Raw genomic sequence first — 26,872 nt, forward strand, 5'->3', positions numbered from 1 at the left:
TTCCTTTTGAATTGCTGGCTCCACCCCCAGTGCTGTCTTATAAAGACAGAGCTTGGTCTTCGGGCAGAGGACATGAGCAGAGTTCTCCAGGAACATCTTGTCTCTCTCAGATATGTGGTGCTGCTGCTTTGGAGCTGTCCTGCATATACCCCTCAACTATCCCACCCTCTTCAAAAGAAGCATCTGGAAGAGAACTGAGTGTGAATTAAGAGGCAGACTGGTGAAATAAAACTTCACTAGCATGCATTGAAGAACATGCAGTCCTATGTGGAATTTAATGCTGCTAAAGCCAGAGGCATCGGCTTCTATGAGACAGTCCTGCCTGAGAGGGACTTACTGGGATTATTGGGATCCAGTTCTTGTAACCTGAGGTGGGTGCTGGAGCTGCAAATAGGCTGGCAGTAGCAAGAACAGACCTTGCATCTTCCCCTTGTGCCCTCCAAGATGTGCTCACAAGGGCTCCCAGCTGTAAGAGTTGGGTTTCCTGCCTGTTGCAGGTAAGGAGCCGTTCAACAAGGTCACCCAGTCCCGTATTCTGCTCCTTGACCATGTGCTGCATGTGCCAAAACTCATGAGCTTTCTGGGCCCTACTACTTGTGTTGATGCCTACGAGGATGTGTTGGTGGTGGTCGTGGTCTATTGCTAGGAGTGTGTCAAGTTGGACAATCTTAGCACTGATCACTGAAGTATCTGCTGGCTGAGCAGTTTCGCTTTGAGCTCAACTGCCCGCAAAAAGTGTGAGTCACTTCCCACTGCCCCTGGTGGGCCAGAGGTTTTCCCTCAAATGAATGAGCTGAATAAGTACAAATTGGGACCTTTGCCTTTCCTACTCCTCCCTTCCCCTGTGTGTTGTGCTGGGCAGGGGCCATGTGATGGGGGGTGAGAAGTTTCGGTGGTGCTCAGCAGCAAGCTCTGCTCTTAGCACCTGTGATCTGCCCATCTCTGACCATCAGTTGGTCGTGCTCTCCCTTCCAGCCCCACGTGCCTCAGGCTGGCTCTTCCCACTTGGTGTCCACTGTACTGGTTTGTCTGTATGGCCCTGTGTGCACAACTCTGTGTCTTGTGCTGGAGTTGGTTTTGTTTTGTTTTGTTGCATCTATGATTAGCCAAATAAATGCAAAATCATTTTACTCACTGTGTGCCACGTACCTTCTGCAGTTCTAGCACAGATGTGTTCTCCTCATCTGCCATTTTAGCCATGGTTTGAGGGAGAAGAGGCTGTGTGATCTTCTACCTCACCACCTGAAATCATGTCCTGCCCATCAAGGACAGGAGGAGATCCAATCCCAGCCATCACCACAACACTTGTACAAAGTTATCTTTATTCAGTGCCAGCCTAGAACCCCCCCCAGGCTGGAGGGCTGCTCCCAGATCCCAAAATGTCCTTTCTCTTCTCCTGCCTTTGCTCCAGGCTGGGCTGGCAGCACACTGGACTTGCTGTGCCTTTGCACCCTCCTCTGCTCACACCTTGGCATTGCTGCTGGTGGCTGTGATGCTGACAGGCTGGTAGCCCGGCTTGTCATCCTGCTTGCGGTAATACATCCGTGCCACCACCACCAGGATGAAGGTCTGTGGGATTAACAGCTGCATGTTCATCTCTGAAAGCAGGAAACAGAGATTATTTGAAGGTGCTTTCACCAACCACATCCACTCCCTGCTGTGTGCTGGAGGTGCTTGGCCAGGAGCCAGTGCCCCGAGCTCCCAACTCACGCTGTGACCTGGCCTTGGAGGAGAAGGGTGGTGAGCAGGCGATGTTACCGTTGTTGGCCAGGATGCTGAAGATGGCAGGCTGCAGTGCTGTCAGCACGAGGAGAACCTGAAACCATTAGCACCACATGTCACAGGGACCCACAAGCAGGCACTGATCTCAGCAACTAGGCCTGACTCTTCCCCTTGTCCCACTGCCTTGCTCTGGCCAAGAAGAGCTCAGTAAGCTGCTGGCTTACCTGGAAGCAGGTGAACTTGGCCTGCATGTTCTGCTCCTTCAGATGCAGTCGTGCCTGTCGGAAGAGGATGCCCAGTGCCCACAGCCCGAAGAGGGTGGAGGCTCCAATGACGGTGTTGATCCAGAGTGCCACACTCTCTGCTGAGATCTGTGGGGAGGGACAGCAGCTGGCAGGGCTGCCCTGTCACAAATGCCCCTGCCTGTCCTCCACCAAGGCACTCACATCAGCAGGGTTGTAGTTCCCATCAGTGTACAGGACCAGTCCCAGGAAAACAGCAGCTGTTTTCAGGAAGACATACTGGAAGGTCCCCAGCATCAGCAGCCGAAGCTTTCTCCTAGTGAGGGAGAAGTTGGTTGCATCTCCCTGTCCAGGGCTTGTTTCACCCCAGCAGCCCTGTCCCACCCCTTCCTCACCTGCTCATGGTGATGCGGGGCAAGCAGGGGCAGCAGCAGCAGCAGGGCCCAGTGCTCACCACCATGGGCACATCCTTCAGGGTGCTGAGCACGGCCTCCTTCCCCCCGAAGCCCTCCACCATAACCATCATCATGACATAGAAACAGGTGGCAAAGTACCTGGGAAGGAGGAAGAGAAGGAGGAATGTGGCAGAAACAGCCAGGCCCCGCTGTCCCAGCTCAGGCCATACTCACATCGTGGTGGCCATCTCCACCACCATCATGGAGCGTGGGATCCACAGCCCGAAGCAGCTGAACACAGCCACGACCTGGAGGAGACACGTGCTGGGCACAGTGCTGTCCCCCATCTCCATGGGGGTTCAGACCCCCAGTGCTGCCCCCGGGCTCAGCTCACTGTGGGGGCCGAGCTGCTCCAGCAGAGGGTCTTCATCTTGATGGGGCAGCTGGTCTTGTGATAGATATAGAGGGCTTCTTCCACATAGATGACGACTGACACCAGCGTCAGGATGGTGGCCAGGCCCATGATGGAGAGTTGGACCATGTCCAGCTCTGCCAGGGAGGGGAAAGAACATGGTTCTGTTGAGTCCTATCCTATTCCCCCCTGTCTGGGGCAGGCAGAATGAGTCCCAAGCAGTGGCCGCCTGCCTCCTCCATCCATCCCTCATTCCCATCCTGCTCCCACAGGGGACAAGAGAGGAGTCCCCCCACGCTGCCCGCTCCCTACACTTACGCTGCAGCAGCTGCCGGGAGGTGGGTGGCAGGGAGAAGCATGCGGCCGGCACGCTGAAGTTCCGCATCAGCATCTCCACCAGCGGCCGAGGGAACCTGCAGAGAAGGGAAGTGCTGCTGAGAGCAAGCAGGGACACAGAGATACCCAGCCCCAAGGAGTCCCCTCGTATCACCTATTCCTCCACATAACCCAAAATTCCACTACAAAAAGGGGCTGCAAAGCAACCCAGCAGCATGGGGGTCCCGGGCACCCACCTGGGGTCATCTGCCAGCTCCATGGTGGGGTCCATTCCGTCCAGCTCTGTGTCAGCAGCTGCAGGGCTGCTCAGCGCTGCCTTGGTTTCCTTGTGCTGTCCCCACACAGGGTCAGAGTCCCGAGGGCAGGGACCGCAGGGAGGCTTCGGTGTCTCATTCAAGTTTAACCAGCTCTGGGCGCTCATTGGTGAGGCCCTGGTGCTGGCCCAGCCCCGCAAAGTGCCTTGGCCACACGGTTATCGACCTGGGAGGAGTGTCTGTGACATGTGCCATCGTGCCTGCGTGTCCCCAGAGCTTGGGGGACCTGCTGGGTTCTCCATAGATGGGCTTGGGTGGGCACTCCATGGTGCCTGGGTGCCCTGGTCACCACGTGTCCTCCTGTTGGGGTACAGGAGGAATGGGGCAAGACCTGGTGTTACACTGCCTGCCACCCTGGTGCCACTCTGCCCACTAGGCTGTGGGAAGTCTGGCAGATGGCTGAGTGTCTGTCTGTCCTTCCTGGCACTCATGTGGCTCTGCAGGCAAGTGGCAGCAGGTGAGAAGTTTGCAAGGACTCAGCTCCCAGCAGTTAACTGAGCACCATGACGCTAGAGGGCAGGGCTGGTACTGCTCAGCACCGCTGCTCAGCACCAGCCCCAGAGACAAAGCTCTGGCCTGGGGAGGGGGCACTCTGAGCTGGGAATTGGGGTTCCGTGTGTCCCTGCCCTGAATGGACTGTAGCATCCTCCTGGGCAGTGGGCATGTTCACGCTCCTGGTGCCCTCCCAGCACCCCAAGGAAAACAAGCTCTGGTATGCAGTGGGCTCCTGCAAAGTTCAGAGTGGCACTCACACCCCAGAAGATTCCCCAGCACTTGGAACAGGAAGCTGAAGTTGCCATGGGATGTAGCAGGGATGCAGTAGTTGCCATAGAAGTGGAACACAGATTGTTGTGCCACAGGTGCCGGGGAAGGGGATCCAATCCAGCCTGTGAGGCCCTGCAGCTGCTCTGCTTGCCATGGAGCTCTTTGATTCCTTTCCTTTCAGCATCCTCCTGGTCCTGCACCTGCTGGTCTCATACCCGTAAGCCACTCCATGTAACACCCATGAGGTGGCAGAGCCGCCCTTTCACATCAGCATCTCAGGGATGCTGGAGTCGAGCATCAGCTCTGTGCTCACCCTGCTCCCTGGCTGCAGCTCTGTGCCCCGTTCCATCCCGCAGGTACAGCTGGCTGGCCCTGCACAGCTTGCCACTGGGTCCCTTCTTCACCACCATCCTCCTCATCCAGGCTGCCACCAGCCTGCTGGCATTCAGCTTCTCCAGCCTGGAGTTCCTCCGGACAGGTGGGACACACGGATACACGGGGATGGGGCAGCAGGGGATGGCCCCAGGTCTGGAAGGAGCGGGGTCCCCGTTGTGTCACCTGCAGGAAGGACCCAGAGGGATGTGCTGGAGCGGAGCAGCACAGTGAGGCGGCAGCGCTGCCGCCATTCCTGCTGGCATCAAATCCTCTGCTTTTGCTGTGATAGCTGCAAGAAGGTAAGGGACAAAGCGCTGCACACCTCCAGTACACTGCAGCCCCACTGATCGTATCCCAGACCCCTGTCCCTACACCCTTCATATGCATACCCAAGTGTGCAGTGCTGTGCAGAGGGGGCAGTGAGACCCTGGGTGCCCCTAGTCCCAGTGGGGTGCCCCCACTGCCAGCACCCCTCTGTCACAGCACTTTTGCCAGTGTTGCCAGGCACCGAGGCAGAACATCAGGTCCCAGCATCGCCCACGGCATCGTCCCACCATCTCCTATTACCGCTGCGTCCACCTCCTGTTGACGGTTGCCACATCCCAATCTGTGGCAGTGCAGCTGTCCTGCATCCTCCTCCCGCTGCTCTGCCCCCTGCAGCCCATCACCCTGCAGAAGATCGATGTGTATCCTTGGTGCCAGGAGGCAGAGCCTTGCCCTGACACGCACACATGTGTCGTGCACCCTGCGGTGCCGTGTGGGCTGTGCATGCTGGAGCCTGTTCCCTTTGCTGTGCATATCCCCGGTGCACGGTGTGCTCGTGGCTGTTTGTCCCTGACTCACTCTGTAGAATCGCGGTTACCCTCTTCACCATCCTCTACCTGAACCCCATCACGCTCTGGGCCTTCTGGGGCACCCGAGCGCAGTGCACACCAAGGCAGCGGGCACGGCCACAGGGCACCAGAGCAGCGGATGGCACCATGATGCATCGATGCTCCACACAGCTCAGTCCCACTGTGCAGGCACTTGAGCGCAAGGAGGTACCCACACCGACCCACATCACCCCTCTCCATCCCCTGTCAGTGACACAGCCTGCACTGAGTCCCCAGCTATCCCCATCCCGAGGGTCACACAGTGCCACTCTGCACCCCCAGGCTTACACCTGCCTATGCTGTGCCCTATGGAAGTCGAGGTGAGTGTGGTGCCCAGAGTGATGCCCCAAGCTGCCAGGCATTGTGGGGACTGTCCCCATCCCGCTGTGCCTGGCTGCTTCTGACCAACATCATCAGTGCTGAGACCATCACTACCAACTCCTCCATGAGCTCACCACCATCCAAGAACTGCTCGGTGCTAGCAGTGTGGACATCACCCCAGCTGGATGCAGCAACGTCCCAGGAGCAGGAGAGCCAGCAGGTAGGGCAGTTACATCCCACAGCCAGCACCAGCTGTGTCAGCAGGACGCAGCAAGCCTGCAATGCCATGTTGACATCTGGCCCAGCCATGGAGATGGTTGAGGAGAGCGCAATGCAATGGGATGAATGGGATGGGGCAGCTGGGGGCTTCTCTTGTTTCCGCCCCCATCCCCACGTGGTGGCCCCAGGATCACTCACCCCTTCTCCCCACAGCCACCCCTCTCCTCACAGGCTGCTGCCACAGGTGAAGGCCAGGAGGATGAGCAGGAGCTGAAGGCAGGTGAGCATCCATCCCTTGGTGCAGGCAGGATCCCCCTGCCTGCCAAAAAACCCTTCTGCACAGAAAGAAAAGGGAGCTCCCAGAACAGCCATTCACCCACCGGTCCCCAGTACCTGAAAGCTCAGGAAATCTCAGCCCCATGGGTGTAGTGCCCTGAGGGGCCACCAGCAATGCTGGCAAGGTTCTATCTGGTGGGTTAGCATTTTTCCTTAAACAAAACCATTTGGCCCTTGAAAACCTGCCCAAGCAAGCTCACCAGAGTCCTCTTGCCATGCCGATGTTGCCCACGCAGCTGTTGGGTCAGCGTTCCCCAATACTTGGAAAAGCTCTGGAAATGGAAATATTTGCCTGGGGTGGTTTTCCACCCACCTCTGGCTCCCTGGGCTGTGGTTGGAGCAGGACCTGGCTCTCAGGACCCTCCTCTCCATGCTTTTATCTCCCTCCCAGAGCCCAGTGCCATGCCAAGTAACCAGGACACCGAGGAGTGACAACCATCACAGACACCGAGGGCAGCTGGCACACATGGGAAGGCAGCTCATTCACCCCAGTGTTCATGCTGTGGTCCATTTGGACAAACAGGCAATAAACACTTCCCTCTATGCACTTTTCTGTCTGGGACTGTGAGCTGCACTGTGCTGCAGGGTCCATGTGGCTGAGTCCAGTGACACCTGCACAGCACCGCTGCCCCCACCCCATGGCTTTGGGTTCAGGGCAGTGTCTCCTCTCAGCCCCACCACCATCCCAGCAGCACCCCACAAAGCACTGGAAGCACGAGGGTGGACAAAGCTCAAGATAAATAAATAAAGCGCGGCGACTGCAGCACTGAGAAAGAGACAGGAAAGGCTTTCCCAGGGTGCTGGGAGGAAACCACCGAGAGAGGAAGGCTAGAGCAGGATGGGGGCTGGATCCTGCAGAACAGAAATGCTGCATCATCTGCCTTGCAGTGCAACACCTGAATTGGTGCAAAGGTGGCATTGCAGTGGTGAGTGCGTGCTGCAGTGGGGTTGAAGGATGCAAGAGGTCCTGAGCCCTAAAGCATCACCGTGCAACGGTCATAGCATCAATAGTCAGGGTGCCCCCATAGCTGGCCTCAGTGCAGAGGTGTGGGGGCCCCAGGGCCTGAACCACACCACTGATAGTGCCCTTGGAGCCATGCCCATGGGTGGCCACAGATAAGGGTGGCGTGCAGCTCCCTGATTGCCCCTGGAAGGCAGCAGGCAGGACGGGAGCAGACATCCCCAGGAGACAGGCCTGGAGGGAGCAAGAGGTGGGAACCCTTGGCAGAGCTGCAGACCCCCACTTCACGTCTCTGCTTTGCAGCAGGGAGCACTCCCTGTGCACACAAAACCCAAAGCTCTGCAAACCCACAGGGTTCCCGTGCCTCAGTTTCCCCACTTGTAAAATGAGAAGCGATCCCTGTGGCAGGAGGGCAGAGGCAGCTCATTTGCTTCAATGCCTGGGGACAGCCTGTGCTAAGTGCTTTTTGTAGGACAGGGCTGGAGTTTCAGATGCATTTATGTCCCTGGGCCACGGTCCTTCGAGGTCACACGACGAGTCTCAGTGCGCTGCTCCAATGGAATGAATGAAGTCATGGAATGAGTGAACCCCTCACAGCTCAGTGGTGTCTTCCCAAAGCTGCTTCCAGTGTCAGACTGGATGTAGGGCAGCAGGAAAGCTACACACATCCAGATAGGTGTGTGTGTACATGTGACTTTATATAATATATAGATTCTTATACAAGGTGTACATGCTGCAGAGAGCCAGTATGGGTGTGCCTCAAGGCAGTGTGCCCCATGGGCTGGTTATCACCCCCACCTCAATCGTGCTTCCCAAAGCAGTGCTCAGGGGCCAGAATCAGGACTTGGCCATGCTGGCTTTCCCAAAGGTGTCCCACTGCCCCCAGCACACACACACAGCTGCTGTTTCACCATCTCCAGCTGGGAGATGAGGAGGATGGTGAGAGGCAGGGCAGCCTGCTGTGGCTGGAAGAAGCAGAGCAGGGGCTGGATGGAGCCGTTCTGCAGCTGGACAGAGGCCATCAGAGCAGCTTTGATGGCTCCAGCCACCCCTTCCCTTTTGAACCCAGCCCCACAGATGGGGCACCCGATAACCTCTCCGCCTCCACCATCAGCTGAGCAGCTCCGGGCTCCTCTCTGTCTGCTTTTCCTCCCAGAACACCAACATCCAGCAGGGCTGTGCTCTGCGTGGCATGGGCTTTGTCACCTTCAAAGGGGCCCAGTGTGGGGGTCCAAAGGAAGCACTGCAGCCAACAAACACACCGAGGTTCTGCTTCCTCCTCACTCCTAGCAGAACCAGCGGGTTCCTGCGGGCAGCCCTGAAGAAAGGCGCCTTGTTGGAAAACAGAGGGGCTTTTTTCTCTCGTGGCCACCTAAAATATCACGTGTAACTGCTGATGTTTGCATTTTGAGAAGGACGAGGTAGAAGCGTGGGCTCCGGGGCATTTTTTTTGGTTGAGAGTTTATTTTCTTACATGTCTGTCTCTTATTAGGAACTCGCAGGTGGAAACGCTGAGGCATATAGAAAGGCACACTTCATCCCCGCAAATATTCTCTCCAAGAGCCAGCACACACACAGAGTGTTTGGGAAAGGGCAGAGCTGCTTCTGCCCATCCCACCCCATCAAGGGGTCAGCAGTGGGAGCACGCACCCAGCCCTGACATTGTCACTGCACGTGCACAACGTGGGCAGCGTGACTCTGCGTGAACATCGGCACATGCTCGTTTGGCATCTCAGCATAATTAATAAAGCAGCTGCTCTGAGCAGCTGGGATGTGCACAGGCAAAGCAGGGCACTGTCTCAAGGCAGGGGTGATCACACCCAGTAAAATCCACAAGTGCTGCCTGGAGGGGAGAAAGAGGCTGGAGGGGGGAAAGAGGCTGGGAAGTGCTGCACCCACACAACATCCCTAAGGCCAATCCTGAGACTGAGCAGAGCCAAAGGATTGGTCCCTGCCGACCACTTCTCTATGGCTGTGACATCTATGACTAAACCTCAGGAGATCAAAACAAACACCGGACCCTGGTTATGGGAAAACAGGCTGAGCCTTTTTCCATTGCCTTCAGAAGTTTTTTAGCTGTTGAGACAAAAACACAAACATTTTTTTTTTTTCCACGCCAAGTCAGCTTCCCCACCAAAAAGCACCCTGGGCCTGCTGCATGTGCATCCCCAGGGAAGCACACAGGACAGGGACGTGCCTGGTGCTGGTGCCAGGCTGCAGGGCTGTTGCAGGGCAGAACAGCACACACCAGAACGTCAGCACATTGGCAGGGCAGCCTGGCTGTTATCTCCAGTTTCCCAGCATTGTGCCCCTTCTCCAGCCCGAGGTTTACCGTTGTGGTGCTTTGTGCACTCGGGGAAAGTGACACTGCTGCAGGACCCCTGCTTGGAGGCACCAGGTTGTTGTGAATGAAGTCACAGATGTATCTGCAACAAACGTGCACTAAGCGCCATTGCTTGGCCACGCTCCGGCACGCCGCAGCAGGTAGGCTGCCAGCCAGGGCGGGTTTTGCAGCTGTCAATAACAGGCAGTCAGCAAGAAGGCAAAGAGTTCCCCTTCTCCCTGCTAATCCCACCCCAGTTAAAACCCCTTCTTTACTTTGCTTCCAGGTATTGCTCAGAGAGATTAATCTGCCTTGCAGTGAGGCTTTCCAACAGGCTCCCAGCACAAAGCAACACTTCTGGTTTCGAAGGGCTGCCCACACCTGCTCGGTTAATTACCCTAACAATGGCTTCAGCAGCAGGAAAGCCACCGGGGCCAAAAATCTGCACAGAGCTGCAGGGAAGGCACCAGCCTGGCCCAGCTGCACTCGGGCTGCAGCAGCTCCAGGTGCAGAGCCATCACTCTGCTCCTGGGGACGACTTTCCCCTGCAGAGCGTGACAAGATGCTGCCTTCTCCTTTGTTGTTTTTATTTCCCCAATTTGGGCTCCTCTTCTGCCAAGAAATTCATTTCAAAACCCCCAAACCACAGATACAGGTGGTCAAGTCTAATCTAAAAGCCAACACGCTCCCTTATCTGGGAGGATGGTTCCCACTGAGCAGCTCTGGCTGCTGCTTATCGCCACGCAGCACTGTGTGCACCACAGAGCAAATCAGGGGGAAACTCCCAGCCTTTCCAGTCTCTTCCCAGGCCCTTTTAGGGTGAGCAGAGAGGGACTTTTGCCCCTTCCTATACAGGGACACGGGGGCAGGTGGGAGCTGGTTGCTGTGGGTGACCCATCCCCGTGTCCCACACTCCAACGCCACATAGAACGCTTCATGGAAGCACTACAGATCATAGGTGGCATCCCTGGTTTGAAGGGACTCAAACCACAAAGTCTGCAGAGGAAACCTCCAAAAGCTCACAGATTCAGAAAACAGCTGATCCAGGGGAAATGCCTGTGAGAAGAAAGCACTTTGGAAAGGTGTCTAAGACGCCTGCCCAGAGAATCAGGAAAGAGAGGCAGTGTTTTGCACTTGAGATACAGATGAGCGAGGAACAGAACAAAGAGGGACCAAGGGAACTGATGAGGGTCTCACGATGTGGGGCTGAGGACCCTCTGGGCTGTGTCCCAGCCCCATGCCCGCCTTCTCCTCGTTGCCTTTTCCCTTTCCGCTTCCCACCTCCAGCCCCCAGAGCAGCAGGAGCCAGGCCCAGGGGTGCGATCAAACATGCAGAACTCAAGAACACAGCTGCTTTGATGCGTCCCCCTGCTTCTGTGCCTATTATGCTTACATCCTGAGCTTATTTGTGTGCCGGTCCCCAGCCCCACAGCCCCCTGCGGCTGCCTGGCTCAGGCACTCCCAGGCAGTAGATAAGTACAGCCAGGCTCAATGGGCTGAGCTGCTATCGGGGCCAGGTGCAGCCCCACAGATAGTGAGACTGTAACCACACTGATCCCACAGCACAGAGGGCTCTGGATTGCCAACGGCTCCTGCCCCATCTCTTGCCAGCCCTGCTGCCCACTGAGTGCTGTCTGTTGGTGAAAGCAGTATCAGCCCTGTGCACGCTGGAGATTTGTTCTAGTGCTGCTGCCATCCCCTTGGGAAGTGCCAGCATCTTGCCAAAAGGCATAACTGGTGCCTGGGAGCAGCACGGCGAACGGTTTGGTTGGAGCACAAGGACAGCTGTTTGTCTTGGCTGTCCTGAGCCATGTGGGCAAGGTGTGCTGCCACCAAGTCACCACAGCTTCCCAGATCCCAAAGCAGGGAACCTCTCCCAGGCCTTGGTCTTTGCCAGTGGCTCCATCTCCGTGTGTGCCCTGAGCACAGACAACAGCCCCCATCCTCCCTGCATGCAGGGTCACTCCCACTGTGCAAAGAGCACAGAGGGATCCCCAGGGCTGTAGACAGTTAATGTCCCAGCAAAAAACCAATGTTTGCAAGCAAGGAAGCCCAGGTGAAAGATCCAGGTTGCTTTAACCCTGCTGGGACATGGTACAGGCTGGAGCCTCTCCCCTGACCCTCTGTGCTGGCCTCCAACAAGAAGTGCTGCTGTAGGAAGAACCTTCCATCCCTGCTTCCCTCCTGGTGCAGCTGCTGGAGGGTGTGGGGTCTCGTGGGAAGACAGAGGTCCGTGAGATGAGGTCTGCATGTTTGTGTGAATTCCAGTGCACAGTGTCCTTGGCCAGAGCCTCCCCTCATCTCTGCAGCTCCTCGGGCCAGCTGAGGACAAGGAGCAGGGCAGAATCCAGGTGCTTCCCAAGGAAGGACACGAGGACAAGGATTATCTCAAAGGGAAGACGGCAGCTACCTGCCATGCCTCCACTCCCTCCAGGGCTTTTTCCTGGCTGCGTGTTTTCCTTTGCAGTTTCTCTCTGGGCTTTTGTTTTCCCTCTGTTTTTAACTAATCATCAAAACTTACAAAGCGTTGCTGGTCACTCAAGTGTCAGCCACTCCATAAAACAGAAGTGAAACTGTATTTTTGCTCTGTCTGTTCTCATGTTCCAACATGAAGGACGCAGTCACACCATGGGGCTGACGAATGAAGGAACAGAGGGTCACTTGAGCCCAAGTCAGGGGACGCACGAGCCCCTCAGGAGCTCAGAGAACACAGAAACAAACATCTGTTCAGAGGGCAGTGAGGAACTGGCACTGCAGCCCAGAGAGCCGTGGGTGCCCCATCCCTGGAGGTGCCCAAGGCCAGGTTGGGAGGGCCCTGGGCAAACTAAGCTGGTGGGAGGCAGAGTGTTGGGACTGGGTGAACTTTAAGGTCCTTTCCAGCCTAACCATGCTGTGATTCTATGATTCTGTGATCTAAAAACACGAGGGTCAAGTTGCTATGAGGAGGAATGCCTCGATAGAAGCTGGCACCAGGACTTCCAGCCTGCAGCAAACGCAATGTAAAAGGGGTTGAAGTGCTTTCAGGCACCAGGCTGCATCTGAAGAACACAACCTTTTGGGGTACTGCACTGCCAACGCTAGCTGTGGTGCAAAAATATCTGTTTCTGAAGAGTTCGTTTAATTTCTTTTCCTAACAGGTGTGGAAATGGGGAACTGCTGAGCACACGCCCTAAGATACTGTGAGAGAGAACAGAAAACACCTGTGGTGAGCATGTGTTGTGGAGAGCTGGAGGGGAGCTGGCATAGCACAGTGCATGGCAACAGCTCTGAAATAGAGACAGCAGCTGATGGAGAGACAGAAAGCTGTGACTGCTTTTCAGCATCCTCTGACATCTCCCAAAGCTGTGTTGGTGTATGTACAGTGTATTGAGTGCTGAACACAGCAGCACTGCCAGGGAATGGACTGGAAAGCCCTGTTGTAGGTTTTACAAACAGGGAACTGAGACGTTGTGTGGTTTTAATGGGTTGCACATAGGCTTGCCTGGAACAAAGCAGAAGGAAAACACCTTTTTCTCAGCAGGCCTTCGTGCAATCACAGCATCACAGCATCATTAGGGTTGGAAATGACCACTAAGATCATTTAGTCCAACTGTTGACCCATTCCCATGGTAGCATGTCCTGAAGTGCCACATCTTCACTGTTCTTGAACACCTCCAGGGACGATGACCCCAACACCTCCCTGGGCAGCTGTGCCAGTGCACCACTGCTTTGTATGAGAATAAACATTTCCTTATATCCAACCTGAACCTCCCCTGGCACAAGTTAAGACCATCACCTCTTGTTCTAAATGCCCAGAGGATCCATCCATCCCCTTTCTGCACCCTCCCGCACTGCTGGCTGCCCAGGGCACCAAGGAGGGCAATGCCCACCCATGTCCAGCGGTGGCACAGCTGCAGCACCCAGCTCTGCCAGAAGCCTGAGCTCCAAAGCCAGAGCTGGGGCCACAGTTGCTCAGAGCTGCTCCCTGGCACATCCCACCAGTGCTCCCAGCTGCTGATATACAGGAGGCCGCTCTCCCGACAGCCGCATCGAGTTTCTGACCTGGCTAATCCCCCCCTTTATCAGCATAGGAATGTATTTCTTTTTACAAAACATAATCCTCTTTGCAATCATGTGTTCTGCCAAAGGACCAACTTTCTGCTCCCATCTTTCTTTTGCAGGAGAGGATTTGAGGCAATAATCCATCCCTACCAGCTTTAACGAGCAAGGGAAAAATGAGCAGAGCGCTGCACAGCTTGTGCACAGCAAAACCTTGAAGCGGAATGCAGATCTGGCACGGCTCTGAGTGATGGGCAGGAGCTGGGAGCAGTGACCTTCACTCACACCCGAGCATGGAGAAGGCAGAGGAGGCTGTGGGGTCTCCCATGACCATGGGCAGTGCTCAGAGGCTCTGCGATGGAGGGACCCCACCAAGCACAGCAGCCCCTCGGGACGCTACAGGGCACTGCAGCTCTCCTGTTGCTCCCCATCAGCAGCTTGAGCTTTCCCCAGGACGTGCTTTCCTGAAGCTCTGTTTGCACTGCCTTTGTTTGCTGCAGATCTTCATTACCCACAGTTATTGCCTTCACCACCCTCTGAGCCCCAGCCTGGCACTGCACTGCCAGCTGGGGATAGGCTTAGCCAAGTCAGGGATGCTTTATGGGTTCCATAAATACACTCCATACATCATTTACTACTTTCACCTTTATGCTGCTACACTGTACTTCTCCTTAGAACCACACAACTCTGCTCCCACCCTCTTTCAGAGGCTGGCTCAGGGAGGGCTGAGACAAGGGCTGGTGCGAGGGCTGGGATGAAGGCTGGGGTGAGGGCTGTCTGCTCAGAGCTGTGCAGAGCACTCGGAGCCGTCCTGCTGTGCTCCTGTCAGCACAGCACGGTGCCATCGCAGTGGCACGGCAATACCAGGTAGCCCCGTGTGGAAGGCCGCCTGTGTTCATTCACATCCAAAAACGCAGCCCCGCACACACACAGGTCTGAAGGTCCGTGCCTGGTGCTCCCCAAGGAGGTAAACCAGCCAGGGAGACAAGTATCAGGGCTGCTCCGAACGTCAGCCTCCTGTGTTGTGCCGTCGAACCGCGGCAGCAGAGGTTGAACCTTCCTACTGATGTCCCATTACATGCTGTGGGAGCAGCGGTGATGGGGAGGAAATGGAAAACAAACGCGCGCCGCTCCTTCCCGACCCCGCCGCCGAGCGACCAAGCCGGCTGCCGACGCACGAAGGCGGAGCGGGGCCGTCTGACGGCTGCGCGTCGGGAGAGCTGATTGGCTCTTACTCTGATTGGAGCGGGACTTTGGGGCGGGGCGGGGCCTGCCCAGAATGATCGGCGCGGAGGGCGCAGGGAGCTGCAGTCGTGCCGCTGAGCGGCGAGCGGAGGGGGCGGCGGAGGTGCGGGAGCGGCGGGCGGGTGAGCGAGCGGCGGGGCGCGGGCCGGGCTGGGTGGGAGGGAGGAGCGGGGCGAGCGAGAGAGCCGGGCCGCGCTGAGCCGCGCTAAGGTGCGGGGCTGAGCTCGGGGCGGCCTGCGGCGGGCTGGGGGCGGGGGCCGCACGCGCACGCACGCACACACGCGGCTGCGCTGACCTTGAGGTGCTCGCAGGGCGACGTGCCCGCAGCGGGCGGCATATCGGCACGGCCTTATCGCGCGGCCCCCAGCCGAGTCGTGCCCCGGCACCGCCCGCCTTTCTCCTTGCTGCATCTAACCTTTTTTTTTTTTTTTTCTTCCCCTTTTTAATTTTTTTTTTTCCTTATTTTTCTCCCTGCTGTATTTTGGGGGTGCAGAGCGGTTTTTGCTTTCCCCACCTTTGCCATCCTTTCCCGGAACGCGGGGCCCGCTTTCTGCTCATTGTCTCTGCGGGTTTTGCTATGAGCGCTGCGAGGCGGTTGAGTCATGCCGGCAGCGCGCGGCGTCCCCGCGCCATTGCGCCCCTCGTGCTTCCCCGGCTGCGGGTGCTGTGCTGCGAGTCCCGGCCCTCCCCACGGACACGCTTCTCCGTGGGGAGTCCCGTCCTCTGGCTGTCGCTTGCAGCCCCTGCCAGCTGCTAGCAGCTCCGCCGGCGCGTGCCCCGGCTCTAAGCGAAGGGTGAAACGAGTTCTGGCCGTTATTATTAACCTTTGATCTTCTCTACCTAAAGCAGTCGGCTTGCGTTGCGCGGCTCGCAGGTGTAAAGGTAATCTATGTGTGCCTAAAGACCGGTTCCAATGCCCTGCCCGTAGGGATCAGCCCGAAGCGGCTTCTCGCAGCGCTGCTTCAGGACATTGCGTGAGCTGGTGGTCCCGACCCACGCTGTCCAGTCAGTACTGCACGGAGCTTCTGCCCACAGCTGTCCAAGGGAGGAGTGCTGAAGCACCGAGGAAGATGAACCAAAGCAATTCGGGTTGCAGCACTTACCGTGTAGAAAAATCCAGGCTATGAAAGTAACCGTGGTTTTGGGTGGCTGCTCTCGGCTGATTGAAGCAGAGGTTGCCTTTATACCACTGGGAAGAACCCGGTCACCTAGGAGACATCTTCCTGTTAGAAGTGCTCCTAGGAGCTGAGAACTTGTGCTGCTTTGGTACAGGGTGCTGTGCCACCACTGCTGCCAGCCAGATGCTCATCTCCGTCTGCTATTCAGCTAGACCCTGATAGACTGAGATGTGTGGTGTCTGCTGTCACAGCACTACCTCCTGTGACCCCTTCCTAAGTGGAGGTGGTCCTGCAATAGACAAGACTTTTGAGCTGCGCTCCCTGCTGCCATTGGGGCTCCATGAAAAGAGTTGTTATAAATACGTGATCTTGCTGGTTGCGCTCAGGGTTAATGGGCAAGTTTCTTGTCAGTTAATCAACACTGTGGCATGGATAGAAGTATGCATGTGTATTCTACTATCGACTTGGATCTTGGGCATCTTTTGTGGTGGCAGGGGAACAGCCAGAGTTGATTTGTTGTGCTCTGAATTTCTAGGCCTTCGGTCAAGTTGGTGGGTACTCCTCCGGAAGGCGATGGATCATGCCAGAGCAGCATTGTCTAACTTGGTAAGGCATTCCACCCCTGTGCTGTTTATCAAGAGATAGGTAGTGTTGGTGCTCCTGTGTGAGTTGTGAGACCGGCTTCCCCGTAGCTAACTGGCTGTGATAAGGTGGTGTGAGCTGCTCTGTATGGTGGGGTTATCATTAACTGCTCTGGTGTCCTGGGTCTTTCAGGAAGCTGAAAAAAGGAGATAAGAAAGGGGGGTGAGCTTTGAACAATGTCCCAGGAGGAAGTATTGCTGAGGAAGCTGATTATATTCCTGTCAGGACAACTGTGTTCTGTTATGTTACTTTGGGAGGGTAAATGGAGAGGGGAAGCTGAATTCTACTGTAAGTTCAGCCTTTGTGACATGGAGACTTCAGGAACATGGACACGCTTGTGAAGTGAACCTTTGAGAACCTAATGAGATTCAGCAGGTCCAAGTGCAAGGTACAGTCCTAGATGTATGTATGGACTGGGAGAAGAACTCGAGAGTGACCCTGCAGAGAAGGACTTGAAGGTTCTGGTGGGTGGAAAGATTGATGTGAGCCAACAGAGCTCCCCAAGGCAGGGGGTTGGAACTGGATGGTCTAAAAGGTCCCTTCCAACCCAAACCATTCCATGATTCCCATGGATATCTCTTTTCAGTAGCTCCCTTATAATATTCACCAAAAGTTTAAGAACAGCCTGAGGCAGTTTAATGTAAGATTATACAGACCCAGGATGAAACTACTTGCGTCAAAGTGAACGTGGCTCAAAGGCACAGCTGTGGAGGGGTTGTCTTCCCTTTCTTCTGTTCGGATCAAAGTTCCGTTCTCTGCAGGTTGCACACTTTCAGGTCAGAGCAGTGCATTGCTGATTAAGACCAAGAGATTCTGCCAGCCATTGCCATGGGGTCACATGGGAAATGTCAGTGCTGTCTTCTGTGTTGTATCTGTAACAGAGTCCAAGCTAGAATCAGACCCTGTGTGGATGTTAGTCTGGCTGTATCTGTTCAGAGAAGCCAGCGTGACTTACTGACAGCCAGTGCTTGGGCTGTGCTAGCATAATTTCAGGTGGGAGACCTGGCTTTAGTTTGAACATGGGTGCAGGTTCCTGTAGGCTGGTGTAGCAAACTCTTTTCCATGATGTGACTGTCTTTCAACAGTTCAGTGCCGAGCCGATGTCATACACACGTTTCAGCATTGCCAGGCAAACGGATGGAGACAACAGCCACGTGGAGATGAAGCTGTCTGCTGATGATGAGGAAGGAGTGGATATTGAAAGGCCAGAGCACGTGCATGACAGTATGGCTCAGCCACAGAGAAATGGCAAGAAACTCTGCTTCCTAGTCATTGCAGCTGTTCTCCTCCTTTTGATCGGTAAGGGAGGGTGGGAAGCAACTGCAAAAAGTGGACTGTAGTACTGAACCTCTCCAAGGCCATTAACATTAGAATTTGTGGTGTTTTGGGGGGGTGATTAAAGAGCCTCAATCCAGGCTGCGGTTTCTTTTCACTCGCTCTTTAGAATACTTAGCTCAGACTTGTAATTTAAATTTGAAACCAAAAAGTGTGAAGCTTGACAGTGAGACTGTGGCTTAACTGAAGAACAGACTGTGGCAAGGGTTCTGGTTTTCCCTTGATCAGCTCCTAATGCTTCTCTAGAGATGTGGATGAATACATCGGGTGCTTGATGCTGATCTTTCAAAAGGATTTAACTCTGCTGCCAACCTAAAGTAAACATTCTGCTCTCTGAGTGGTGCTGGGGGGACTCTGCCAAACACAAGATCGCATCTGTACTTTAAAACGTGCCAACTCAAGCAAAATGTCAGGATGCTATTCCTGTGTATCCCTGGGTAAGCCAGCTTGTTAAAAAATAGTGTGAGAACAGAGATGCATCTTAACTGTCACACTGCTGTGAGCACACTGTATGATATGGAGCTGGTACGGTTGTCTTTCTGACACACAAAGGAATTTATATTCTCTGCAGGGTTTCTCATTGGCTACTTGAGTTACCGTGGACGAGTGCAGCTGGCTGCCAGGTGTCAAGATGGAAGTGGCAGGTGTGAGATAACTCCTACTGCATCTTACCTAGTGGATGGTGATGAAACTGTGGAAGAAGAGATTCAAGGACCACCTGTCATTTACTGGCCTCAACTAAAATCCATGTTGTCAGATAAGCTGTCAGCCAAGCACCTTGAAAACAGGTTGAGGTAATGGTTCCAGAAAGCATAATTTAAAGCTATGGGAGAGAACAAGGGTGTTAATGGTGCAGGGAGGCATGTGGGCTTTAATTAACCCATCTGACTTGGGTGTGTAGACTGGGGTGCTTTAGTGCAACCCGGTGCTGTGGCCTAAGCCATGTATATGTTACCTGCAGGCAAAGGGCAGGATTGGACTCCTTTGAGGCTGGTGAGACTGAAGATACGAACATGGCCACCTACATTCATGACCAATTCAACAGCTTCTCCTTGGATAAAGTGTGGAATGATGAACACTATGTTAAGTTGCAAGTCAGAGGCAGGTATGTTAACAAAGAAATGCAGATCTCTTTCTTATACGTAGCGTGGATCTGAGTAACCACAGAATTTCTGCTGAAATTGTGAGCCAGTTACACCTCTCTAAAGCAGACCTTATCTAGGCAAGCCATTGTGTTGGCTGACAGCTCACATCCACAAAGCTTCCTGCCCCTTCATGTGAAGGGAATTCAGTGTGCTCTTCTGAAGGAACCAGTAAGAGATTTAGAAGCACAAACTGTTCCTTGTTGTAGAATTTAGCCTTCGTTGATGTATCTGAACAATCCCAGAAATTGTTTTGGGGAGGTACTGGGGTGAGTCTTCCTGTTTCAGGCTTTGATTGATTTAGTATTACAAGAACTACAGAAATATATGAGATATCTAAATATTCAGTGTGTGAAAGAATGTAACACTGTCTCATAACTTTTAACAGCACCAAGAACAAAGTGTCTGTTTTGATCGATGATAGCGAGGAGACCTTGGAGACTCCAGATGCATACGTGGCATACAGTGAGAGTGGCTCTGTTTCTGTAAGTGATTTCAGGAAAATTGTGGGATTTGTGCATGCTTGTCAGATGGTGATGTCTGAAATATAGTGCTATTCTGAGGCAAGCTATAAAGGTCTCCCCAGTTAGAGAACTGGTGGGGAGGGGTGAGGAGTGGGCACACAGTTTTCTTCCTTCAGCCAGATAGAGTTTAAATTTCTCTTCCAGTCCAAGAGCTTTGATAGAGATTCTGCTCCAGCAGGCATGTTGCATGTGATCGGAGCTTACATTGCTGAGGTTGAACTGCCTTTTGTTAATGGCAGACTGATGTGTTCCAGGCTCCATAACTTTGTAGGCTGCTTCAAGTGTCTTACCAGTATAGGACTACTGTGTTTATAACAGTGTTTCTGTTCTAGGGCAAACCTGTCTACGTGAACTATGGACTGAAAAAAGATATTGAGACGATACAGAAGTCAGTGACTCCACTGAATGGAACCATAGTCATTGTCAGAGCTGGAAAAATAACACTTGCTGAGAAGGTAAGCACTGTGCGCCCCGAAGCCTGGCCAAACATGGTCTTTTGTTTTTTAGTCACACCTCTCTACCTCAGTTCAAGTTTCTAGAACTCATAGGTAAACTTGTTCAGCAGGTCTGGTCTTGCTTGTTTTCTCCAAGCTTCCACGTGCAGGTCTGGACACAGATTGAAAGGAGCTGGTTACCATTTATGGGGCCAGTGTTCTTAGCCTCTGGCAGCCTGACTGAGATGGCCAAGCATTTGGGAAAAGCAGGGAGAGAGGCAGTTTGGGGGATGGCAGGGTGCAATGTGGGCTGGTATTGCTAGATGTAGCAATAATAGGGCTGTTAGAAGCAGAACAGTCTTGTCTCCAGAGCACCTCTTGCTGCTGCAGTGTCTCACTTGGCTCCTTACTGAGCCTTGATTTGCACCAAGTGTTGGCACTGCCTTCCCAGTCTGTTGCCACATGTATTGCTGTAATGTTCCCTCCGTAGGAAGTAACACCAAGCAGTCTATAAAAGATCCAAGTTCCTTCTGTACACAAGCCTGTTTTAGGCCTGTCCCAGAACTGCTCTTCAGATGGACATTTGTGGAGAGGCTGGGCTGTAGGACTCTGCCCAGCATGTGTCATGGACGCAGAGCTGAGAAGCACTTCCACGAGTGCAAATGTGCAGCTAATGCTGTTTTACCCTTCAGGTTGCGAATGCCAAAGAGGCAGGAGCAGTTGGAGTCCTCATGTACGTGGATTCACTCAAGTATGGGATAACAGAGACACTTATTCCATTCGGACATGTGAGTATGCAATTGGCTCTCCTGTTTGTTATCCTGAGGATTTTTTTTTTCCCCATGGGTTGCAAACTTTAGCTGTCCTTCTGCATGCAGGCTTCTAGCTCGAGCAGCACTTTGTGCCCTCGTGTAGTTGGTCTCTTCTGAGTCCTGAGGAACTTCTTGCTTTTCACAGGCCCACCTTGGAACTGGAGACCCTTACACCCCAGGCTTCCCTTCATTCAACCACACCCAGTTTCCACCAGTTGAATCTTCAGGACTACCCCACATTGCTGTTCAGACCATCTCCAGCAGTGCAGCAGCCAACCTGTTCAGGTAATGGTCTCTTCTGGCCTGTGTGCTGGTGTGTCTGTTGCAGGGGTTAAGGGTGGTGTTGAGGTATTACGAGCCCAGAGAGCTCCCTGCTGGTCTCTGCTGTGTATCGCAGGAAGCACTTACTGGGGCTGGCTGGAAAAATGTTGCTTGTGTCCATATCTTGTAGCTTAAAGACAGGATAGCTGGGTAGTAAATGATAACACATAGCTATCCTGATATCATGTAACTAAATGAGACCAGAGATGGGTAATGAGTTTAAATGGGGTCTCTTTCCTCAGCAAAATGGATGGAGTCTCGTGCTCTGACGATTGGAAAGGTGGGATCCATTCCTGTAAGGTGACAACAAAGCAGGAGAGCAAGATAATGGTGAAACTAGATGTGAACAATTCCATGAAAGACAGGAAGATTCTGAACATCTTTGGTGCTATCCAAGGATCTGAAGAACCAGGTAAGAGCAACTACATTGTGGCTCAGGCTCCACGGGAGCTTTCTTCAGTTAGAACCAAGGCCTTTCTTTAAGGATTAAGAGTAAAACTGAACTGTGCTTACAGGGAAAGGCTAAATGAAAGCAATGCACCTCATACAGAGGTTAGGCTCTGTATGTAGCTCCTGGCACAGGAACTCAAAGCTGACTCTCTGATAGTGCTTGCAAAGTGAAGCTTGAACCTCAAATCTTGATGTCTCCTTTTTAGATCGGTATGTTGTGATTGGAGCCCAGAGAGATTCCTGGGGCCCAGGAGTGGCTAAAGCTGGCACTGGAACTGCTATATTGTTGGAACTTGCCCGTGTGATCTCAGACATAGTGAAAAGTGGTAAATACTTGTGTACTAAAGCATGATACTGGCTTAGCTCTACGTTTGTTAACCCTGGAGAGCCCAGTTACAAAATAATCCTTGGAGAATGTGTAGGGAATCAGGAAGGTTTCTGAAAGGCTGTTTCTTGTCCAACAGACAACTTGTCAGTGAGCACTTGCTTCCAAGGGACCACCTGCTTGTATCTGGTGCAGCTTGAATGCAAGAATATCCTTGTATAGCATGCACTACAAACCTCAAAAGCTGAGCTGTCTATTGAACAGCCAGGCCTGAAGGTGAAAAATATTTAAGTAGTTTACCATATGGAGGGGTGGGGGTTGCATGATGGCACTTATTGCAAGTGCTCTTGTCCCCAGCATTAATTCTGAGCTCAGGCAGCTGAAGAAAAGAGGGGAAATACATTGAGCATGGCTTCACTATACAGTTCTGCAGCATGGATGGTTTGGAGGAAGGCTGGAAAAAAGATATGCTTGCTGTCATTAGTGTGCATGTTTTTCTGTGACAGCCAGAATGCTTAAGTTCTGCCTGAACAGCAGTTGATTGATCAGCACAGGCCCTGAGTGCTGATCTACGTCTCCAGTGAGGAAGGCTGGAGATCTCTATCTCTCTCTCTCTCTCTCTCTCTCTTTGCAGAGGGCTACAAACCAAGGCGAAGCATCATCTTTGCTAGCTGGAGTGCAGGAGACTATGGAGCTGTGGGTGCTACTGAATGGCTGGAGGTACAGTTTCTTTGATAGACTTCTGTTTGATGACTGCTCAGTTGTCATTTCTGATTATTTTTTTAATTAAATGCTCTGGTGTTATACCATTACTGCTTGTCTTAAGTATTTGTTTTGTTCTAGGGGTACTCTGCCATGCTGCATGCCAAAGCTTTCGCTTACATCAACTTGGATTCTGCAGTCCTGGGTAATTTGCCACTCTTTTTTTTTTTTTTTTTTCCCCCCCTTGAAATCAAGTAGGACTAGAATAGTTTGACAGACATTGATTAGCCTCCAGAAATGGAAACTCTGCTCTGACTGTGTCAAAGGTGGTGTTGGATGTTTGGCTGAAAGCTGGAATGACTCCATTTATCACTAGCTGAGCTGAAGCAGGGAGGTTGCTGCAGCCTGAGCTAGAAGACACTTCTAGGTCTCAGTAATTTCTGCTATATGTATCTTGAAGACCATTTGGCAACAAGCTATAGACAGATTACCACCTGCATCAAGTGATCTTTCTCAGTCGCAAGGCTGAGCTGCTCTAGTAGTTATCAGTGTGTCAAATGCTCTTTTTTTTTTTTTTTTTTCAGGAGCAAATCATGTCAAGATTTCTGCCAGCCCCTTGCTGTACATGCTGCTGGAGAGAGTTATGAAGGGGGTGAGTTGAGGGGTCTCAACTTGGTTGGGTGTGACTTACAGTTTAAGCCAGAGCTATGCTGGGTTATTTTCCTCGTCAGAGCTGGCACCTTTTCAGGAGAAGCATCACATAAAGGGGCTGAAATATTCTGGAGGGCCCTGTTAGCTGGGCTCTGGGAATTGCAGTTTACTTATTTCCAATGTGAAATCAGTAAATATTACTGTTTGGTGGGAGGTGAGTGCCTGTCCTGCATAGGGTGTGCTTGTATGGAAGAAAACAGGCATAACTATGCAAGTTCTGGGGCAGATACAGCAACTTAAACAGAGATCAGAACAGGTTCAGTGACTGTCATCTCTCTGCAGGTGAAGGATCCAGCACAAGGATCAAGAAGTCTCTTGGACAGAGTTGGCTCGGACTGGGTAAAAGCAGTGTAAGTATAGCCATCCTGCTGTTTGGGAAAGTGGATTTCTGTAGAACAAACTGAACAACTTCTGCTCTTTGTGCTGGAATGTCATGCCACTGCCTGGAGCAGGCTTTACTTGTTGCAGTGGGGTCAGGCAAGCGTGAACAGCAGAGCAGTAGCTCCACTTAGTGCTATCCCAGGCTGCCTGTAGGCAGTTCAGATGCTCTTTTTGCAGGGCAAGAGCCACCTTGTACAAAGAGCAGTGACCAGCAGTCCTTGGTACTTGGCTGGGACTCCTTGCCAAAACCTGTCTTGCTTCAACAGGGTAGCCCAGCTGGTTCAGTGCTTCAGCTCTAGCCTTGTAGCTTTTTTTCCTGTGATGCCTAAACCAGTTGATAACGGCCCAATACCTGTCTCTTGCAGTGTTCCTCTTGGCCTGGATAATGCAGCATTCCCTTTCCTGACGTACTCAGGAATTCCAGTGGTGTCTTTTGGTTTCTACAATGTAAGTATTGTCTAACTGCCTGGTGTATTCACTCCATGGAAAGTGCTATAGGATTATTACTCTCCAAGATGGCAAAGCCTAGAGTGCTGTGCTGAGCTTAGTGTTCATGTAGGAGCTCTCTGGGAAAGGACGTGTGACCTCTCAACCTGGGGTCTATGGCAGTACGAGTTCTGAAGGCTGCTGCTGGGATGTGGATGTGATTGGCCTGTAGTGTGTCTCTGAGCACCTAGGATGCTTGTGTTCTGTTGGAAGGGGGGACCAGCGCTATTCTGGAGGTTCAGAGGTCAGTGATGCAGAAATGAAAAACACTGAAAAGATGTCAAGCTTCTGCTACTTCAGTGGAAGATGCACTATAGCCTGCTGTTCAGCAAGCAAAGTGCTTTGGGGAAGCTGTACAGCTGGCCAGAGCAAGCATTAACACGGACTATCCAGATCTGCTCTTAGCTTGTTGCTGCAAAAATGGCCTTAGCCAGGCAGCCAGCTGTAGAACTGGGAGCCTTTATGGTAACAGCTTCCTTGGCTCATGAACATTTGGATGTTGCTAGTGTCAGACTTCCTCCAAAAAATCTAATGTTATTCTGCCCAGATGGGTTGGAGAGTACTGTCAGCAGGTACCAAAATATGTGCTGGAGTTTGCCTGCTCACAACTTCGCAGGGAAATCTGGGGGAATGGGCTAATGAACTAACAGAGCATCTTGCTGATTGCTGGAAGCTGTGAGGGGACTAAATGTAGAAGGTCTATTGCCTCTCCTGCACTTTGAAGTTTTTCCAACCTGAATCTCACTACTTAGAGGCACGAGGAGATGGAATGTACTGGGAGAATACTTCCAGCTGGCGAAGCACTTCTGTCTAACTTCAATGTCTTCCTTCTTCTAGAAAAATGAGGAATATTATTTCCTGAATACTAAGGATGACACACTGGAGAACCTGAGGAAAATTGACAATCTGGATGCTCTTTTGCGTGCTGCTGCAGAAGTAGCTGGACAAGTAGCTCTCAGGCTGACCCATGATCACGAGCTCTTCCTGGACTTTGGGAGATACGGTGAAGAATTACTGGCATACCAGGAGAAGTTCTTGCCTTACGTTAAGGATGTGCAGGTAAGAAGGACGCTGAGTGCACTGAATCCCTGAAGGCTGTTCTGAGGCCAGGTGTTAACAGTACTCCAGGACTGTTAGCTGCAATTGGGTGGACATCTTCCTCATCTAGATACAAGTGTTACAAGATGTGGTCTGAGTTGATGTTCCTTAAAGAGCAGTACAGGCAGTGTAGCTGTGGCAGACAGATCTATCTGATGTGACTGTGGTGGAGGAAGTGGATGTGGGTGCTATGGTTTCTAGCCTGGACGTCATCCGCAGTGCAGCTTTGCATCTCGTTTGCACCTCTGGTGAAACAGTACAAGAAGCTGTGGGTGGGGAGAGGCATAAGCTGTGCTCAGTGACCTCAGAAAAGACTGCCAGGAACTTGCTCTGCTACTTAATTAAACTGGCAAAAAAAAAAAAAAAAAAAAAAAAAAAAAAAAATTCTTGGTAAGAGAGCTGCAAAAGAAGAAAATCAGGTTTGCTAACAGCTCCTCCCTCGCAGGAGCTGGGGTTGACCTTGGACTGGCTGTTTTTTGCCCGTGGTGACTTCCAGCGAGCTGCAGATGCACTGAGAAGAGACATTGCAAACAGTGACAGGGAGAACAAGGTCATCCGCAGAGCCCTGAATGACAGGATCATGAAGGTAAGTGTCTGCAGCTGGCTTGGCTTGCCTTTCCTTACGAGGTGAGAGTTGGCCAGGATGGGCTTTGTACTGGGAAGATGCGGACACTGTGCTGAGTGTAAATGTGATTGATTTCTGTGCTTGCTGTCAGGATCTGGCCCTGGGAAGGGCTGGGTGCTGATGGGAGGCTGGAAGGTTGGTGATGGGGCAGATCAGAAAAGAGAAGACTGGGAGGTGAAAGTATAACACTGAGTTTGCACCTCGTTCCAGGTGGAGTATGACTTCCTGTCACCGTATCTCTCACCGAAAGATGTTCCCTTTCGTCACGTCTTCTTCGGCAGAGGCACCCACACTCTGCAGAGTCTGGTGGAGCATCTGCAGCTGTTGAAAACCAGCAAGAGCAACGTGGATCTGAACTTGCTGAAGGAGCAGCTGGCCCTAGCAACGTGGACCATTAAAGGGGCTGCTAACGCCTTGGGAGGTGATATCTGGGATACTGACAATGAATTCTAGACACACTGCAAACACCTGGTTAAGGTACAAGGTTAGGGAAACCCACTCCCTACCACAGCATTATTTTTCTGTAGAGGGCTTTTGGTTTTGTTTTTTTTTTTTTGGTAACAAATCTTTTCTTGACCAAAGTTGAGCATAAAATTTAAATCTCACCTTACATAAATTCATAGGAGGCAGTTCTAAAGCAGGTACTAAAATTGTGATGAAATCTGACCAGGCTGCTGTCTAACCACAATCCAAACTTATTACCTGCTACTGCTTGTGGGGTTTGCTCTCTGGTGTACTTGAGAGCTAACAGCACAAGGGAATCCTGAACCAGTACCTTGAGTGGGGAGGTACTGTGTCTATCCAAAATCTTTTCATTGTTGGCCTCCTAAATGTAGCGACAGGGCAGGGAATGGATTCCTCTAACACAGTAAGGATCTCTTCTCTGGCCA

At 52.6% G+C, this 26,872-nt stretch overlaps 3 protein-coding genes across 5 annotated transcripts; 2 read left to right on the forward strand and 1 right to left on the reverse strand.

Moving 5' to 3' along the window:
* Nucleotides 1-1,305: 1,305 nt before the first annotated feature.
* Nucleotides 1,306-4,171, reverse strand: SLC51A (solute carrier family 51 member A). Its single transcript, XM_031603437.2, has 9 exons — nt 3,344-4,171; nt 3,090-3,184; nt 2,754-2,908; nt 2,594-2,667; nt 2,360-2,518; nt 2,169-2,280; nt 1,947-2,093; nt 1,711-1,816; nt 1,306-1,598 (listed from the first exon to the last, which is right to left on the reverse strand). The coding sequence occupies exons 1-9, from the start codon at nt 3,526-3,528 to the stop codon at nt 1,462-1,464; spliced, it is 1,170 nt and encodes a 389-aa protein (XP_031459297.2). The 5' UTR covers nt 3,529-4,171; the 3' UTR covers nt 1,306-1,461.
* A 77-nt stretch (nt 4,172-4,248) lies between these two features.
* Nucleotides 4,249-6,856, forward strand: LOC116235353 (uncharacterized). Its single transcript, XM_031603442.2, has 9 exons — nt 4,249-4,403; nt 4,543-4,664; nt 4,751-4,860; nt 5,045-5,247; nt 5,412-5,601; nt 5,716-5,753; nt 5,851-5,974; nt 6,187-6,253; nt 6,701-6,856. The coding sequence occupies exons 1-9, from the start codon at nt 4,339-4,341 to the stop codon at nt 6,739-6,741; spliced, it is 960 nt and encodes a 319-aa protein (XP_031459302.1). The 5' UTR covers nt 4,249-4,338; the 3' UTR covers nt 6,742-6,856.
* An 8,181-nt stretch (nt 6,857-15,037) lies between these two features.
* On the forward strand, nt 15,038-26,564 carry TFRC (transferrin receptor). Of its 3 annotated transcripts, none has more exons than XM_031603448.2 (18): nt 15,038-16,600; nt 17,722-17,935; nt 18,543-18,765; nt 18,933-19,076; nt 19,502-19,598; nt 19,970-20,092; nt 20,764-20,859; nt 21,029-21,168; nt 21,447-21,616; nt 21,861-21,980; nt 22,614-22,699; nt 22,823-22,886; nt 23,266-23,333; nt 23,675-23,742; nt 24,139-24,220; nt 25,097-25,318; nt 25,803-25,943; nt 26,193-26,564. In XM_031603448.2, the coding sequence occupies exons 1-18, from the start codon at nt 16,223-16,225 to the stop codon at nt 26,433-26,435; spliced, it is 2,679 nt and encodes an 892-aa protein (XP_031459308.2). In that variant the 5' UTR covers nt 15,038-16,222; the 3' UTR covers nt 26,436-26,564. The 3 variants fall into 3 exon arrangements, with proteins under 3 accessions (XP_031459308.2, XP_090003551.1, XP_090003550.1); XM_090147425.1 differs by lacking the exon at nt 15,038-16,600 and adding an exon at nt 16,610-17,024; XM_090147424.1 differs by lacking the exon at nt 15,038-16,600 and adding an exon at nt 17,024-17,100.
* Nucleotides 26,565-26,872: the final 308 nt, after the last annotated feature.

This window comes from Phasianus colchicus, chromosome 10 (assembly GCF_987193195.1).
Source record: "Phasianus colchicus chromosome 10, bPhaCol1.hap1.1, whole genome shotgun sequence".
In the NCBI taxonomy this organism is placed as follows: Eukaryota; Metazoa; Chordata; class Aves; order Galliformes; family Phasianidae; genus Phasianus; species Phasianus colchicus.

What these genes read in the sequence shown, in the direction of transcription:
- SLC51A (XM_031603437.2), bottom strand. Translation starts at nt 3,528, where the DNA reads ATGAGCGCCCAGAGCTGGTTAAACTTGAATGAGACACCGAAGCCTCCC. An exon ending in CTCCCGGCAGCTGCTGCAGC is followed by an intron (nt 2,909 to 3,089) that starts GTAAGTGTAGGG and finishes CCTCCCTGGCAG; the next exon opens with AGCTGGACATGGTCCAACTC. An exon ending in CTCCAAGGCCAGGTCACAGC is followed by an intron (nt 1,599 to 1,710) that starts GTGAGTTGGGAG and finishes TCCTGCTTTCAG; the next exon opens with AGATGAACATGCAGCTGTTA.
- LOC116235353 (XM_031603442.2), top strand. Translation starts at nt 4,339, where the DNA reads ATGGAGCTCTTTGATTCCTTTCCTTTCAGCATCCTCCTGGTCCTGCAC. An exon ending in CACCTGCTGGTCTCATACCC is followed by an intron (nt 4,404 to 4,542) that starts GTAAGCCACTCC and finishes TCCATCCCGCAG; the next exon opens with GTACAGCTGGCTGGCCCTGC. An exon ending in TGAGCAGGAGCTGAAGGCAG is followed by an intron (nt 6,254 to 6,700) that starts GTGAGCATCCAT and finishes TCTCCCTCCCAG; the next exon opens with AGCCCAGTGCCATGCCAAGT.
- TFRC (XM_031603448.2), top strand. Translation starts at nt 16,223, where the DNA reads ATGTGTGGTGTCTGCTGTCACAGCACTACCTCCTGTGACCCCTTCCTA. An exon ending in CACTTATTCCATTCGGACAT is followed by an intron (nt 20,860 to 21,028) that starts GTGAGTATGCAA and finishes TGCTTTTCACAG; the next exon opens with GCCCACCTTGGAACTGGAGA. An exon ending in CTTACGTTAAGGATGTGCAG is followed by an intron (nt 25,319 to 25,802) that starts GTAAGAAGGACG and finishes CCTCCCTCGCAG; the next exon opens with GAGCTGGGGTTGACCTTGGA.